This window comes from Columba livia, chromosome 16, assembly GCF_036013475.1.
Source record: "Columba livia isolate bColLiv1 breed racing homer chromosome 16, bColLiv1.pat.W.v2, whole genome shotgun sequence".
Taxonomy (NCBI): domain Eukaryota; kingdom Metazoa; phylum Chordata; class Aves; order Columbiformes; family Columbidae; genus Columba; species Columba livia.
In genome coordinates this window covers 9,802,204-9,818,995 of record NC_088617.1, presented here as the reverse complement: position 1 = coordinate 9,818,995, position 16,792 = coordinate 9,802,204, and the positions used below count along the sequence as shown (strand labels likewise).

The 16,792-nt window shown below is 40.4% G+C and overlaps 1 protein-coding gene across 2 annotated transcripts; it reads left to right on the top strand.

Annotated features, from left to right (window-relative positions):
- Positions 1-452: 452 nt before the first annotated feature.
- Positions 453-16,517, top strand: EDN3 (endothelin 3). Of its 2 annotated transcripts, XM_065032432.1 has the most exons (6): positions 453-587; positions 784-1,036; positions 1,437-1,671; positions 13,478-13,642; positions 14,136-14,240; positions 15,106-16,517. In XM_065032432.1, exons 2-5 carry the CDS (start codon positions 985-987, stop codon positions 14,206-14,208), a joined length of 525 nt encoding a protein of 174 aa, XP_064888504.1. In that variant the 5' UTR covers positions 453-587; positions 784-984; the 3' UTR covers positions 14,209-14,240; positions 15,106-16,517. The 2 variants fall into 2 exon arrangements, with proteins under 2 accessions (XP_064888504.1, XP_064888503.1); XM_065032431.1 differs by lacking the exon at positions 453-587 and having other exon boundaries at positions 682-1,036.
- Positions 16,518-16,792: the final 275 nt, after the last annotated feature.

Below are 16,792 nucleotides of genomic sequence, written 5' to 3'. Positions count from 1 at the left end.
TTAAATAAAACATCATGTTCTGGTTTAAAATGTCCACAATTAAATTTGCTAACCTTTCTCCACATGCTATCTATGACAAATGTTTCCTATAACAGGATATAGTACATATACTGTTGTAAGAAAAGATACAACAAATTCCCTTAACCTTTAAACCCTTACCTGTTATAAATTAATAACTGATATTATGATAGCAAATGGGGCCACGTGCAGGAGCGTTTCTTTAGGCACAAGTGTCAGGTATTTCATACAATATGAAATCCCCTTTTACCTTAGATTTTGCACTCTAGGCAGGTTTGTCTGCAAAGAAGTGTTAGTAATTAATTGGGGAAAAAGAAAGTGTTAATAAATTGGTGGCTTAATTTCACCTGGAAAATAATTGGCAGAATCCAAGCAAAAAAGCCCCAAACAACTCCCGAATCTCTTAGCCCAGGTTTGAGTCAAAGCTTTGTGTTTTTACCGCACAAGCAATCCTGGAGGACCAGCTCATTTAAAAGCTCTGAACCAAGAGCAGCCCCAGCAGTAACAAAAGGGCTGTGGCTCCCCTCCCGGGAGGATGTGCTGCCTTCTCCCTGCCCCGTACCTGCCGGGTGGGCGGCGGGGGCGGCCCGGGGCGGGAGGGGGCGCGGGGAGGGGGCGCCAGCGGCTGCCGGCGAGTGGGAGGCGTCTGCAGCTGGAAAACAGCAGCTCCGGTTTCTGATCAGATTTGGGGGTGGGGTGGGAGGTGTGTGTGGGAAAAGCCAAGCGATGGATCTTCCCTTCTTTTGACAATACTCTCCCATTCAGGATTAAGTCTGCGCTGGAGGAAAATAACTGCGAGGCAGAACCACTAATCACACCTCGGTGTGGGAACTAACTCCGGAGCAGCGTGTGCCGCCAGCCCCAGGACATTCCTGCCCCCAACCTGAAGTGATTCCTCCTGGAAAGGATCGCTCGCCCCTGCAGCTCACCTTTGCCTGCAGTGAACAAGCGTGCTGTTTGGGTTTAATGGAGCTGGGTTTATTGTTCCTCTTTGGACTTACAATTACGTCGACTGCAGGTAACATGAATTTCTTTCTTTCTTTGCCGCTTCCACGCATGCACACAAAGAAAGGCTGTTGTGGTTCTTTTTTTTTTTTCTTTCTCCAAAAGGCTGTGAGCCATAGCCCACCCCGGTGCGTGGTAAATAACTAGACGCCAAAGACATCATTTGGCCGCACGTAGGTTTTTGTTTTAAACGCTCTCTAGCGATACACCCCAAGCCTGCGGGCTCTCCCGGTGCACCCCACCGTGCTGCGCTAGATATAAACATAACGGTGCTTTAAACAGCCCTGAAACTTTTCAGGGACCGGTGATGGTTGGGATCCTGTTACAAAAGGGGCTGTGAGGCACTGGGGAGGGGGGTGCTCTGGGCTGGCGCAGGGGGGGCTCAGCGCTGCTCTTGCCTTCCCGCGGTGCAGGGTCCGCGCTGCCCCCGCCTCGCTCGCTGCCGGCCGGCCCGGAGCCGCGCTCGGCGGCGCTGGGCCACAAGGAGCGGGACGAGAACGAAGCGGCGGCGCTGCCGGCCGGCGGCAGGGCCAAGGTGGACGGCGGAGCCCTGCGGCGCCGAGCCCGGCGCTGCACTTGCTACACCTACAAGGACAAGGAGTGCGTGTACTACTGCCACCTCGACATCATCTGGATCAACACCCCCGAGTGAGTGCGGGCGGCGGGACGCGAAATGGCGGGCTGGGCTGGGACGGGTGCGACCCCCGCGGGCACAGGGAGGCGAGGGGCCGGGGAGTGAGGGGCCCGAGTGGCGGCCTGGCCACCACCGTGGGGCGGTAACGAGCGGGGGTTCCCTGCCTGCCCGCGGGCGACCCCTTAGGGGAGCCCGGCCGGGGGCGCCGCAGGCCCCACTGGAGGCGGAGCCGCCCGGGGAGGGGCGGGAAAAGGCCGCCGGCCCCGCTGAGGCCGGTCCGGCCGCCTCGGCGCCGTGACACCTGCCGGGCGGGGGGCACACGGGGCCGCCGAGCCGAAGGGAACCTCGGGGAGACGCCGGCAGCCCCAGGGCCTCGGTGCGGTTAACGCTCCGTTCACGCACGCACAGGCAGGGGCATGGCCGTACTTGTGTACCTGGCTGTACCAACGTGTGCGCACTGCGGGTAGCCCCAGTGAAACCAGCAAAGGGGGAAAAGGTAGTTATTTTGTGGGACAAATCTGTTTCTAATAAACTAGTCATTGAGAAAGGAAGAAGAGTGTGTGTGTGTGTGCAACTGTACTGGTTTTGATAAAAAATAGTGTGGAAAAATGACATTAAAATAATAATTTTTGAAAAGCTCAGTGTCTCAGATTTCACAGAATGTAAGGGAGTGGAAGGGACCTCAAAGATTTAAGATGCTACAAAATAACATCTTTTACAATTACATATTTTGGGAATGGTGAACACAAGCTTTTGTTTCAATTCATAACAGAAACTGTTTTTGAGAACAGCATTTCCCATGAATTGGCCATTCTGAGGTTCCCGCAGGTCAGGGGGGGTGAAGCACGTTTGCAGAAAAGCAGGAGCTGGTACTAACAATACTTAATGAAAAGAAGTCATCAAGGAAGAGTGACACTTTGCCCACATCCCAAAGGTTAGAGGCCTCCTTTTCCCACACCATTGTATATATCCTGTCTCTCTAAGTAAATAAAACAGTCTGAAGGATTTGTCAAGATTTTCTTACTCCAGTAGGCTTCAGTCCTGTAGCAACCACAGGAACCGCTTCCTTAAAAAAATAATCAGGAGATCAGCTGAATCTAAAACCAGATTTCTTCTGATGAACTTCAAGAATTAAAGATGTTGGGACTGTATGACTGTGAACTCCTACACACACCATCAAGTATTTTACTGACTGCAGCTTGGGAACATTTCTACTAACTTGGATCTGCTTTTGAATCAATGGCAAAGCTTTTAATCAGATTAAAATAACAAAAGGAATATAAAAAAGAAAGTAGCAGTAAAATAGGTTAAGTCAGATGGGGTTTAGGGCGCTTAATTTGTAAATTCATGTGTGTGTCCTGGCTGGAGGCCATGTCTGATGACAGATCTTTGGAACTTCTACTAGCCTGCAAGTATCATGTATTCACACGAGTCGTACAATCTTTGAGTTCCACACCTGTGCTAATCCATCCCAGGATTACCTAGAATTATTTTGGACAAATATTTATGATTCAGTATATTTGAGTCAGAGCTCACCATTGAAAACAGGGGAAGGACATGCCTTTTAGCCTACACACTGAAGAGATAGAACGCTGCTAATTTTACCCCCCTCCCTTTTTTTAGGATATGCTGTTTTAAGTCTACAGGAATTATAATTTTCATACCAGTGGGAGAAGTATTTGTGTGCATTAATTCAGTCATATGGAGATTTTTTTCCTGCCTGAAGGTTTTGTGCAAACATCACTAGAGAAAGAACAAAAATAGAGAACAGAGATACATAACATTTTCATGATACATACAGCAATGAAGTATGTATAATAATCCACATATTATAATAAACAACTGGGGCTGTCTCTGGTTTCTTAACTGAAGTTGGTTGTACATAAAATAAGAGCAAATGTCTCAGAAAGGTAAATCTACCCCCACTGTGCGGTGTATAGGTTGGCCTGTAACAATTTAACGTGAGCTGTAGGAAACTCTGGTTCTTACCACACTCCATTTTTATGCCATTTTTGTGGACAATTCTATGCAAGCTACAGAAAAAAAGATATTCCATTTCAATATTCAATTTGAATATTAAATATTCACATAGAATGATGCATTTTAGCTACTGTGCTCCAAAGACATGAACCTGTATAACCAATAACACTGTTGGCAGGATTAGGACGTGTAGACATGTCTGAATGAACAGGCACTGATTCTGGCCTGGTGTCCTACCTGGAGCAACGTCCCCATAAGTCAAAAGGTACTTCTGGATGTGAATGAGAGAAATCAGGCCTGCTTGTGCAATTTAATATCCTAAGCGAGTTATGCTACTTCTTCTAAATGGAAGCAACCACTGGATCTGTACAGACCGGCTGTTTGTAAATGGGGCTTTTACATTGCTGTTTACCAAATAATTTACAAAAAATTTGGCTCAAACACAACTTTGAGGTCCATACGCACAATGGGAGGCCACAAAGATGGTGTTAAAGATAGGAGAGGTTTTCCTGGAATCTGTTGATTCTGATCTTTTTCCCACGTATAACATGTTTTTGATTTTATTTCCTACATCAAAGACTACAGTTGCATTTTATTCTTTTTCTTTTTTATTTCCCCTGACTTATGTCCTCCACTTTATAATTTCTTACTCCTGTCACAAATTCCTTAATATTTTCTCTTTCCAAATTACTCTCTCTTCCATACTTCAAAGACGAACTTTACTTCATCCTCTGCTTCCTTCCCCCTGCTCTTCCCAACACAATATGCTATTAAGCATTCTTGTAATATATTCAAAACAAATCTTGGTCATGGCCTCTCCTCCTCTTTTAGAAAAGTGGTTAAAGTTCTTATTGAAGCTGTTGGAGTCAGAGTGGTAATAGAAGGTTTTTTTTCTATCCTTGCTGAGAAACCACTTAGATCTACAGGGTGACAGTTGTAGAAAAACACAAAATTGCAGAATATGCAGCCTCTGACTCTCTGCAGCTATTGCCAACTAAATGAGAAATTATCTCTGCACACACGTTTGACTATTGCTTTATACTTGTCCATGAACCACCGGGGTTAGTCCAGACCACTAAGTGCACCAGTGCTATTCTGACACAGTGAGTCTTCTGTGCTGGTAACATTGAGAGCCTTGAGTGGAAGAGAAGAGCTAAAGAAAGTCAGGTAAGTCAGAACAGAATATTCCAATTATGTGACGTAGACGAATGTTGCATAACAAAGATTATTAGCAGCTGGTAAACTGTTTACACTGATAAGGTTGGTTACTCAGGACTTAGTTTGCAATGTATTATTTTGTCAAGTGATTAATTATCTTGATCTATAGCTACAGACATATTTTAAAGAATGACTTGTCTTTTAAACAGTATCCACTGATATAATATGGCCACAACTTGATGCTTAATTCTGTAAGTTAAAGAAGAAAATATAGGCAAGAATTCTAGATCTGCTCTTCTTCAAAATGGTCCTGTATTTCAGTATGAACTGAGCTTGTGCATCTGAGCAAAATGTGGTTCAATTAAAGACATTAATGCTGCTGTGTGAAGCTTTAGAGATGCTCAGAATAATTAGTAAAACATTAAAAGGTGACAACTATAGGAGAGTGATGCTATCAAGAGGACACAGTATCGGATACTCAAGCAGTCTTCAATTTAGAAATAAAAATATAATGGGAATTCATGGCAATAATCCAGACACTTTCAAAGGACAATTAGCATAGATCTAGAATGATAAAATTATTTTCTCACTCAATCAGCACCAAAAATAATAATTTCTTGATGTGTCTAAATGAAAGCCAAAGTTGGGTTTTTTTCTCGATAGTGTCTTATTTCAGTATGCACTGGTATGCTCAAAAGATAAGTAACTTAATAAAATTCTGTGACCATGTTATAAAGACCAGCTTAAATGATGATCTAAGAGTTCTCTCTGCCAATTACCTGAATTTGGGAATCAGTAGAATTGGATGGACAAAGTGACAGTAAGAAATTGATCTTATATCTTTGTGTTTGCTGCTCTGATCCTCTGATTTAAACACGTGGTTTCTGTGGTGGCAGGACAAGGGCATGCGCTGGCGCGTAGTCTGTTGCTGTGCTCTGTGGGATATGATAGAGGATACGGTGAGTGTTTCACGTCGTGTGGTTACATGGTGACACTGCAAGGATGCGGTGTTTTATCACTAGTAAAGACGAAATTTGTTTCTGTAACATATACAAGTCAGATATTCCTCAGTGGCCATCAAAATATAACACTAGGTTGACTCCAGGTAGTTCTGCTGTAGAAAACTCTTTTCCTGGCCTAATATGACCACTTGTTGGGGTGAGAAAGGCTTTCATATATCTTCATTTTTGTCAGTCTTTCTGCAAGTGCTGATGAATGGGTTTGTTAGGGCTCCAGGACTTGTCAGACAACACAGCTGGTTGCACACACAGTCAGCTCTCTGGCAGCTCTAAGTTGATGATCTTTGCTCACTATTGGCTGAGGTCACCATCACAAAGCCATCTTAGAATAGAAACAATTTGTACCCTATCATTGCCTCCCTCATCATTTTGCTCATATGGAGAGAGGAAGGGATGTCTTGGGATGTTGTTATAGAGGAGAACACTGAAGACAACTAATAGGATACTCTTGTTCAAACTGGATGCTCTGCTGGCTGACTTTTCCTTCATAACATCTTTCTATTACCTGCATCTCACTGATTGGATTTTGTTGAATGTAAGCCCACATAATGTAATTTAACATGTTTTCATCCTCATGGATCTTAAGTGGTATTACAAAGCATTACAATTACCCCATTTTTTGAGAATTATCTTCACACTAAATAAGCAGAGATGATGTCCTGTATATTACTAGAAATAAAAGTACACAGCTAAAGATCTCTTCTTAATCAGAACAATTAAGCATGTGCTTAATCAGATCAGATTGCAAATACCTGCTAGCCAAAGGCATGATGATAAAACAGTGGCTGCAAGCCAGGCAGTTCAAATAAGGAAGCGGATCTGTCGGTTGAACAGTGCACATGGTTAACCAGCCGAACCAAGTGCCAAAAGCAAAGTGGTGAATCTTCTGGGGAGTTGATTTTATTTTTCTGAATGAAGTTTGCTCTGCATTTTGCAGACTTTGCTATCTACGTGCTCACTGAAATCTGTTTGTATGATGTGTGTGGTTATCTATGCACTCTATGTCCTAATGTAGCCTGAATGTTGAAAGATAAAAAGAAAAATCTTAGCTAGCCAGTAACAATTGAAATAACTAAAGCTGTGGAATCTATGGTCATACTCACTAGTAGAAAAAGTACCAAGTATAAAACAGAATGTTCTTTATCTCCATTGATTCCTTTTAACTTTTTTTTAGTTAAAATTTTTGGTGAATATTTCAATGATATCTCTAATCCTAAAAATCGCAGGATCTTTGGTGTTGAAATCTTCACATCAAATGAAGAGTATTTCAAATCAATTTACTGAACATAGTGTAACAGGCTTCTGCTGTTCATGTTATATCACAGGCAAACTGATTTGAGTTTTGGGCCTTTTATTCAAACATAGTTGTATATTTAAATTGTGTATTGACTTCATACGGAACCATGCCGTCCTCTCAAAGACCTGAAATGGTTTGGCTTGCAGACCAAAATCCCCTGTCACCGCAGGAGCTGGCCCTGCGAACAGTGGCGTCACAATGAGACATTAACAGCTAATGCCTTCAGATTTCCCTGCAGCTGCTCACCTTGGTCTCATTCTAAGAATAAACAGTCTCAAGGGCTGTCAAACCACAGTCACTTTCTTCAGGCTCACATTTTAACACCACGTGTTTATTTTCCCCCAGGTTTTTGTTTCATTTGTTTTTAAACCAGCAGTGGATTTTGAAGTATGCAAACTGTGGAGAGTGGTGGAAACAGGCGTTAGAGTGTGTGTTCTGCATGCACTAGTACGGTGGCTTCAGAAGCTACCAATAAGTACTCTGACTTTTAGTTTGCAAAAGCTATCATTTCAAAATTAATTTGATTCCTTTCATCCATATTTCCAGCTGTTCTGCCTTTTGGGATTTACCTCAGTGTATTTGCATTAGAATCAGTCCACTTACTAATAATAAGGAAAAGAAATAATGGGAGTTTGGGCCTCACAGATAGAAGATGCCACATGGGATTTTATTTAGTTATTCAAACTAATAGTCATATATCTTGCCACAAAACCGTGAGTAAATTAGGATTGGGATGAGGTACTGAAAGATCTGAGCGGTGTTGCTTTGCAAGAGATGTTTCTGTGGAACAAGGGCTCAGTTTATTAGGTCAGGAGAGCTCTACCCAGCCTCTCGGGGTGTTTGGGATGTTAATGGAAAAATACACCCCCCCACTTGCCTCAAGAAATGTACCCCAGCTTCCCACTCAACAGGTCAGATATTTTTCTGGTCACATTTGAAATGGAAAACACGTAGCATCCTTTTGGCAGCTACAGGAGGAGGATGACTGGTGATGAAAAGCCTTCTGATTCTCTCAGTACTTAACTTGGGTACCATGAAGTCCCAGTTGGAAGGGAATCAAAGAACTCATGTAGTTAGACTGGATGACGAAGCAGATGTGCGCAATCCTTAGTTTATTACCTAAATTAGCTGTAACTAAGTAACTATAACTAATTTGAGGTCCACACAAATTAGCAAGTATTACTTTGAAAATGAAACTGGAAAAAAAAGAGCGAAGGTTAAACCCAATCTAGAAAGATCGCAGAGGTACATCTTTTGGGATGCCAGTAGCCTATTAGGTGTGTAGGAACACTGACTACTTCTAAATTGAGGATGTGGAAAAGAAAGGTGTGGCTATAAAGGATAAAAGTTTGCTTCTTCTGAAAATAATTTTAACTGCAAAAAAGCTACTCAGAAAAAGTACAGTTTTTGGGAAGGGAACGTGTGCTTAGGATGACAGAAGACCAACAAGTCAGGCACTATTTTGAAGAAGGTGTTTTACTTCTTCAATGATGATAATAAGGAAGGAATAATGGTCTGGAAACACTGGAGAGTGTTGGAAGCCTTGCTGGCCTGGATACATGCCAGAAAATATATTGCTGAAAACTGAAATCACAGCATCTAAGATGATTGCAGCAACCCCCTCATCTCTTCGTTTTGGCTGAAACTCTCAAGTGCCCTGGAGGTATCTACTGTGTTTAAGTGGCTGGGAAAGTAGAAAATAATAGCAGCTCATAGGTCAATTATCACATAGCATGAGAAACTCAGCCACATGTTACAAAAATTAATATAAACAAATTGGATTTGTCTGCCTGAATTCTGGACATTCACTGTAGTATGAAGGAGGAACAGCAGGACCTAGTTAAATCATATTTCCCAATCAGACTTGAAGATCGTAGTCATTCAATGGGCAGGTTTTTCTGTGGGAAATGTTCACCGATATCACTGGTTCAGAATGGCTGTTTCAGTCTTAGTACTACTTGTCTTTCTCAACAAACAAATGCCTATCTCTGTTAATTTAATGGAAAAAACTTGCTTCAAGAGCTAACTGACTTTCAGGAGGGGAGCTTTTATGCTTGTGTCTTGTGGACACAAAGTACAGAAATAATCTAGGTTATTTCAGCATCTCAGCATCCAATCTGCAGTCCTATACTTTTTTTCTTTTAAAATTCTAGGAGAAACATTGGCTGACCCAAGGATTGCCATGTGTTCCTTCCATGGCAGAAATCAAAACTATGTTTCAAGTGACAAGAGTGCAGTGTGCTTTGATTAGCATTGTTCTGCCCTATATTATACATAGAATTATCTTCGGGTAACAGATCCGTTGCACTCATTAATCATAATTTCATCGTACAGAATAATTCTAGGTACAGGAGAATTGCATTAGCATCTTCATTGTTTAGGCTTTTTGCATACAGAATAAAGAACAAATATCTTACACTGCAGAAGGAACCATTTCCTTAAACTCAGACAGACTTGTAATTTAGAAAGTGCTTTAAAAACTGAACAGGCAGACTTTTGTGCATCCACATACTGACTGAAGTAATCATACTGGTAACTGAGCTCTACCAAAAGAGTCTCATCCGCATAAATCCCAGGTTTGTATGTTGCCACACAGATACCAGTTCAAAGTAGTACCTTGGAAGGGTTGATCCAGAATTGCATAGGTTTGCTTGTTCTCCACTTTGGTGTAAAAGACACACAGTACACATTAGCTCTTAAATACGTGGAAACCCATTTCACTGCTTCAGGAGACTTTTGTTCTCCTAAAGCAGGGGCGTCAAACTCATTTTAACCAGGGGCTACATCAGCCTTCTGGTTGCGAGGTTGGTAACTACTCCTGCATTGATGCAGTCCTGAAATTACATTCACCCCTTTGAAGGCAACCATGAGGCTGATGTGGCACTCAGTGAAAATTAGTTTGATACCCTTGTCCTAAAGGAAGAAACGATGCACACTGAGTTAAAGGTCAGAAATTAGAAATGTCTTGTGAAATGTGACTTATTTTTTTTTTTAAAATTGGTGGATTTTGCATCATTTCCAAAAAAGGTTGGAGCTGCCTCTTGGCCAGTACTTCGGCTAGGGAACTGGTTGTTGAGGATCCCCAGAAGCCCAGCACATGGCCAACCAGCAAACCTGCCTCTGCCTGCTTCAGCTGTTCCTCATCCTCACTGTGGAGACACAAACTGCCCCGTGTACACCTCAGTCAGCAAGCAACTCAAGGGGACACATGCCTCACCTGAAATGGAAAGCAAAGAGATCCCCTAGCAACACAAATGCTTGGTGACAATTATGCGTTGACCATAATTCCCATTCGGCATGTAGAAATAACAACTCTACTTGCCTCATTTTCAACCTGAGCATTGCAGCACCATCGGAAATAATCATAGTAATAAATAATAAAACTCACCATTTGTTAATCACACGTAACAATCTAAGATTAAGCATGCTGTTAGGCAAATGCTTCCGATACTCGTTCAACTGAATCTCCAGCATCTCCTCTCACTTCCGAAGTGCTGAGAAAGAGACGTGAACTAACTTGAAATACGAACTTCTTCAGCTGCTGAAACGATAACCATACACACATGAACACTTGCTTAAATGTTGCAATTCATGAGTTGCATCAGAGTAAGCGACAAGCAAGAAAACATCTATATTATTTAGTTCTTTCTGAACACTGTTGGAAAGACTCTGGGTTGCTCTTGAAGTTTATCTGTTTTAGGTTTGAATTTTTGGCTTAGAAATCAAAACCAGACACACTGGGAGAATTATTATATTTCCATCTCTGATTGGCAGATGTGGATGATAGCTTACATAAAAATTATTGCTTGGGCGTTCTAGTTAAAATTCTTATATTTGAAAATATCATTGCATTGGCATGTGTTTCTGGAACACTGAGAATGAAGTTGTCTTGACAACATTTTTCAAGCCATGAAGTGTGCTCTTATAAGCATTATAAGTTTCATAAAACATAAGGCACTTAATTTGAAAGATCAAAAACAGTATCTAAAATATCAGCCTCTTCCTTTGCTTCACACTGTGATTCATGGTTCTTATCTCTTGTAATTATACTATATTCAACACCCCTGCCTGTTTGCTGGAACTTATGGCTCTTAGGAAAGACAGCAGACTGGTAATGGGCCCATTCCTTAATCACTGTAGTTCACATACTGATATATTAAGAGAAAATTGAAGTTGATGACAATTCTAGTTGGTCCGTTAATTTGCAAACTGCAGCAACTAAGCAATGAAACACGAGCCCTTCTTCTTCTCTGGCAATTCAGGCAGGACCTCCGACACTGGGCAAACAGCTCAGTCCCACAGAGCTTCTGATTTAGAGAATTAGAGTAAGGAGAATTGTATTGTATTTTGGAAAGGTGAACTCTTAAACAAGGAACCACTTTATATCATGAAAATAACATACTACAGTATTTTATGTCTTGTTAGCACAAAGTGCGGTGACATCTGCAAAAGCTGCATGAAGCTTCTTTATCCCCTGGCAAGCTATTTGCCATCAAATAGCAGTTTCTCTTTTGGGCAGACAAAATTCATTCTTTCATTTCAGCCTAAATCTGAGTGGGAAGTTGAACAACGTTATTTTACCAGACAGTTTTCATAGAGGGTTCACCACTCTAAAAAATACAGCAACTTCCTCTTGTTCCTGTCTCTAAATACCAGCCACAACTTCTTAAAAAATGTGAATGTATCAAGAAGTGTGACTGTGCAGCAATTATTTATGGTAGAAGTTACCTACGTTAGCTATTTCTCATTCGTTATTCTAAAGCAAATGGCAATATGGAATTATTAATAAAATGAGACTCACCCTAATCCTGAAAACAACAAAAAGCTTTTAAAATGACTGTTTGAGGAAAGCGAAAATCAAGTCCGGAGATCTTTTAAGGCTAATATTCATATTCTAGGTCTCTTCCAGTGTCTAGGCATAGCCATAGAATGAAGTAGTGAAAATACATAACAGTTTATGCATATAGGCAAGGCAGATGGCGTCTATTGGAGAAAGACCATCTCATGGTGTCTGACGCACAGAAATACTAGTGATTTTCTATCTTTCAGTATGATTTGATGATAAATTCATATGAGATAGGTGTGCTCTGGTTCGGGCTGTGAAAGACTGAGATGAACTGTTACAAGCCCATATGTACTATAAGTGCAGAGGTTTGAATAAATGATTTGCATCAGCTGTACTGACGTTACATCAAAATCATTGCAGAGGTAAGGGAAATAATGTTTCTGAGCCCTTCAGCCCACCATGAGTGTGGGAAAATTGAAAAATGGCAGCTTGGCAATTAACAGCCTAATTATGTTTTTATGAAAGCAAATGAAGGAATTATAACTATGTGAAGTTAGTGGTTCCAGACTGATTATTCAGGCTTCGCTGTGTAATCTTACTGTAACCCTTCTAGATCTATTCTTACTTCCCCTCCTCTGCTTTTTCCCCCCTCCTCCACTCTTTCTTGCTTTTGAACATGAGATTCGCTTCAGATTTTTAGTGTTTGTGGGTTGCTTCGCCTGTCCCTTGGGTACACAGGAACTTTTATGGGTCTCAGAAGCTCCGTGTGCTGTACACCTGCGATTGACTGAGATTCTTTAACAACTTGTAGGAGAGTAATTTATGACACCAGTCTAAACTATCCAGTGCTTTTTTAGGATGTTAGCAGGCAGTGATGAAGCATGTCCTTTGCTGACAATGTTGACCATAACCCATTAAAGAACAAAGCGTGGCAGACTGCAGGGAAATAAAGAGATCTACCTCTTAGTATTTCTTGGTGTGCTGTGGTACAGAATATGATCTCTTGTAGAAAAGTACTAGGAGATATATATGAGGAAGATTATGTAGCTGTTTCTCACATTTATAACTCCATGGGTCACATTCCAAACAAGGTGCAGTAAATGAATCATGCTGACAGTTCTCTCCATTTCTCAATGGTAAAATTAATGGCAAATCAGGCTTTAAATCATGAAGATGACAACGCTGACATGATGTTACTTATCTGTTGGAAATCAGCACAGCTCCTGTGTCACTTCACACCAGCTATGGGACTGAACAAAACAAATCTTGTACGTTTGTGGGGTGTAACCAACACAGTAAAGGAATAAGCAATAACCTGCCCATGTATTTGTACCAGCTGCCAATTAATTCTGCTACTTAAGCTGATTGTCTGCTACTTTGTAACCCTGTGAAAGCATGAGATGATTGAACAGAAGTTGTGTTCTGTTATAGGGAGAACTCCTTACATAAGCCCAAGGTTTGATTTTTGTGCTGCTATTTATTGCTTTGCACCAATAGGTCTTTTTTCTAAAACAGAAAAAATACAGAATATCATTTCAGTTGGCTCCTAAAATATACAATCTTTGTGATTCTCACAACAGGAGGACTGTGCCATATGGGCTGTCTAACTACAGAGGCACTTTTAGAGGCAAAAGGTCTACGGGCCAGATTCAAAGTACTCTCCAGTTTTCGTTTCGGTGTTCTTGTTTGGATGCTCGTGACAAACAGTGTATGCAGTTTTGCAGAAGAATGCAAGACAGAAGAAGGTATCTTTTCTTGATATTGCACCCTGTCTACATGGTTTAACTATTTGATGGAGATAAATTAATGAAGTTGCATGTATCAAATGAAATAGATTTTAAATAAAATTCCCATTTCCAGTTGTGCTGGGTTAACCCTGGCCAGCAGCCGAGTGGTTACACAGCCGCTTGTTCACTTCCCCCTTAAGTGGGACAGAGAAGCAAATGGGAAGAACAAAAGTGAGAAAACTCATGTTGCAATCAAGAGGCTTTAATAGGCAAAGGAAAGAGGCCAGACCCAATGCTGCTTTGAATTTACTTTTTGCTGTTTCTTTTTTTATGATGTAGTATTTTTGAAAGAGCAGATCTTCTGTCCAGTTAGGGGCATGCTGAATTCTAGATTATTTTAGAATGGTTTATCTAGTCTAATGAAGGGTATGGCATTGTCATTTTATGAATGGTTCTGTAAGAATAACTGATAAGAACACAGTGACCAACTTCAAATATCTCTCTTCCCCAGAAATCATGGATCAGTGAAAAAGACAGAGGAGAAAGACCAATGCAGGGAAGAGGAACACACTTCCATTCAGTAGCACCGAGAGTTCAGAGGATTCTGAACAGTCAGGTATGCTCCGCCTGTTTACTGTTGAAAAGAAATACTAATTTTCCATAAATTTTCTTTACATTTGCAGAACTCTAAATTCTTTCAAATGAATATTATCACTTCTTGCTAAACAAGGGCAGAATTCGGCCCATAACTTGTGGGTTTTGTTTGTTTGTTGTTGTATGTGGTGTTCTTATTTATTTTTTAAAATAGCCTTTAGTATACACAAAGCTACTACAACCTTCCTTATGTTCTTTGGCTATAAGCCAATACATATTTTGGCAACAGTTCCCCCCTTTTTTCTTTCTGTTTTTAGGGCAGGGGCTGTTCCTGTTTATCATCTTTTTGCTCATTTAACAACAATTTAAGCTACATGTCCCAGTGCAGTGCTTCAGTAAAACTTAAATTGTCAAGGTAAAGAAACAGAACAAAATTTGTGGAAAATATATGTGGAGGGAAAAATACATCTACTTTAGATGTCAGATATAAAGAGGTTACTGTGACCTAGTAGCCAGTTTCAAAAAGTTCCAGTTGCAACTCTACTCTTAATGCTATTGCTACGTACAAAATGCAAAATTATGTCAGGGTAAGCAAATACTTGTTGTTCTGGGTAAATGAAGCAGCCATTAGAAATAGAAAAGTGTTTTGTTTTTTTAAAAAAAGGTCACCATTACCCAAAGTTTTTCGCTATGACGGGAACCACTTGGCTTAGAAGTCCCCAAGCTGAATATTGCTCTGATTATTTGATCAGAGCTAATCAGATAACTAGGTAGTTTCCACTCTATGTACACATAATCAAGGAGATGAACCACTGTTCTATCAGGTAATAGGGAGTTAGTTCTGAATAATTAAGCAGTTTGGTTTGTTTTTTGTTTTGTTTTTAAAGCTTTAACGTTTATTCGCTGAAGCTCAGAAGCAAGAACTTAAACTACAAGTCTCCCTTGAGATGGACAAACTTGACGCTTCAGTCTGCTGCCAGTGGAGAATTCAGCAACACTCTCATTTCAAAAAAGCCACTTTGAGGGCATGTGAACCTGGATGAAGAAGCTTTCTCCCATGCTCCCCTCATGAGAGTCTCAGTAAAGGATAATGTTTATCATGTAACCCGGCAGGGAACGTATCGCTGTTGAAGAAAAATCCAAAGGCAGATCCAAACCTGAGCGACACCAAGTTTCAAGAAACGTTTTTCTATGTGATTTTGAAAAAGTACAATAGAAACTTACTGTTCCGCTTACTGCTTGCTGTATGTCTGAAGAACATCCATCCACAGCGTTATGCAGGCGCCTGTAATTGGAGAATGTGATGAGTTAGAGAGAGATTGCCTATATATGAGTTCTCATTAAGAATAAACAGATGCAAAATATTTCTCTTGTTAACGTATGCAAGCCTGAATTGTCATATTGTAACTTCATGGCAGATGTTTAAATGACAGTATCTATGCAGAATAAATATGAATGGTTAATATAAATATTATTATAAACTATAGCAAGTTAAAGAGTATACATTGAGTATTCAATAGATTACCTAATTGAAGCACAAATTATCCCTACACGTCAAAGTTCCATTCAAAACCATTTACAGTGGTTATTTAAGGATGCACTGTAGCTGATGAACAGAACTCCAATTATTCATCCCCAAGAATTGCCTAAAGATGAAAGGGTAGGACTGTGGAACTTCAAATGAAACTTCATGCTATTAGAATAACTTACTGTACTGAACCATTTGCTGTTCTAGGCCCTGACATACATTATCACCCACAGTACATACGGTTGTCTTTGCTAGTACTGGAAATCACATTTTTATCTCTTCATTGAAACATCATCACTGAATAACTTGGCAACTTGGCACTAAGCGTTATATCCAACCCTGGACATTCTTCAGAAATCATGGACTTTTTTGTGATAAGAAGATGCAAGAGTAAGCTAAGAAAAAAAGAGTAACTTTTGTAAATCCTGTTCTATATTATTTAAAAAGAGAGGAAATCCCTTATTTGTGACATTACAGTTACGTTTTTGTTCGACTGACCTTCACGCAGACTTTCCCCAGGGCACAGAGGTTAAACTGTAACCCCACCACATTAAGTTATATTTTATCAGAAGAAAGATAGAGACCAAAGGAAAAATGAAGAGAAAATAATGGTAAAAATGGTTATATAGACTTAGAACAGTGGTAACAGACTTTGTTTAAAACAAGAAAGGAAGGTCTTTGCCAAAATATATATGATGTATTTTATATACATGTGGATATATTTCATAAATAAATTATTATAGTTATAAAATTAAATATATCTTTCAGTTATTGCATTTGTATCAGTTTCTTATTTGCTGTACAAATGATTTTGTACATTTATAGAAAATAGATTATTTATTGTATAAAACCACTTTATTTACTATTTTCCCATAATTTTTAAAAGACACTGTCTAGTTTTGTTTTTTTTAGAAAATAACGGAGTTTTTTTATCAAGAATGCCTCATGTTCATTTATAACCAGCAAGTGGAATCTCTTCTTTCCCCCTGAATGCGTACACCCAGGTCACACAAAAACTTGCCTTCTTCAAGAGACTGACAGTTCTA

Bases quoted from the DNA above. Each gene is read 5' to 3' on its own strand.
- EDN3 (XM_065032432.1), top strand. From the start codon at position 985: ATGGAGCTGGGTTTATTGTTCCTCTTTGGACTTACAATTACGTCGACT. The intron at 1,037-1,436 runs GTAACATGAATT...CCCGCGGTGCAG, and splicing joins TACAATTACGTCGACTGCAG to GGTCCGCGCTGCCCCCGCCT. The intron at 1,672-13,477 runs GTGAGTGCGGGC...TTCTCACAACAG, and splicing joins ATCTGGATCAACACCCCCGA to GAGGACTGTGCCATATGGGC.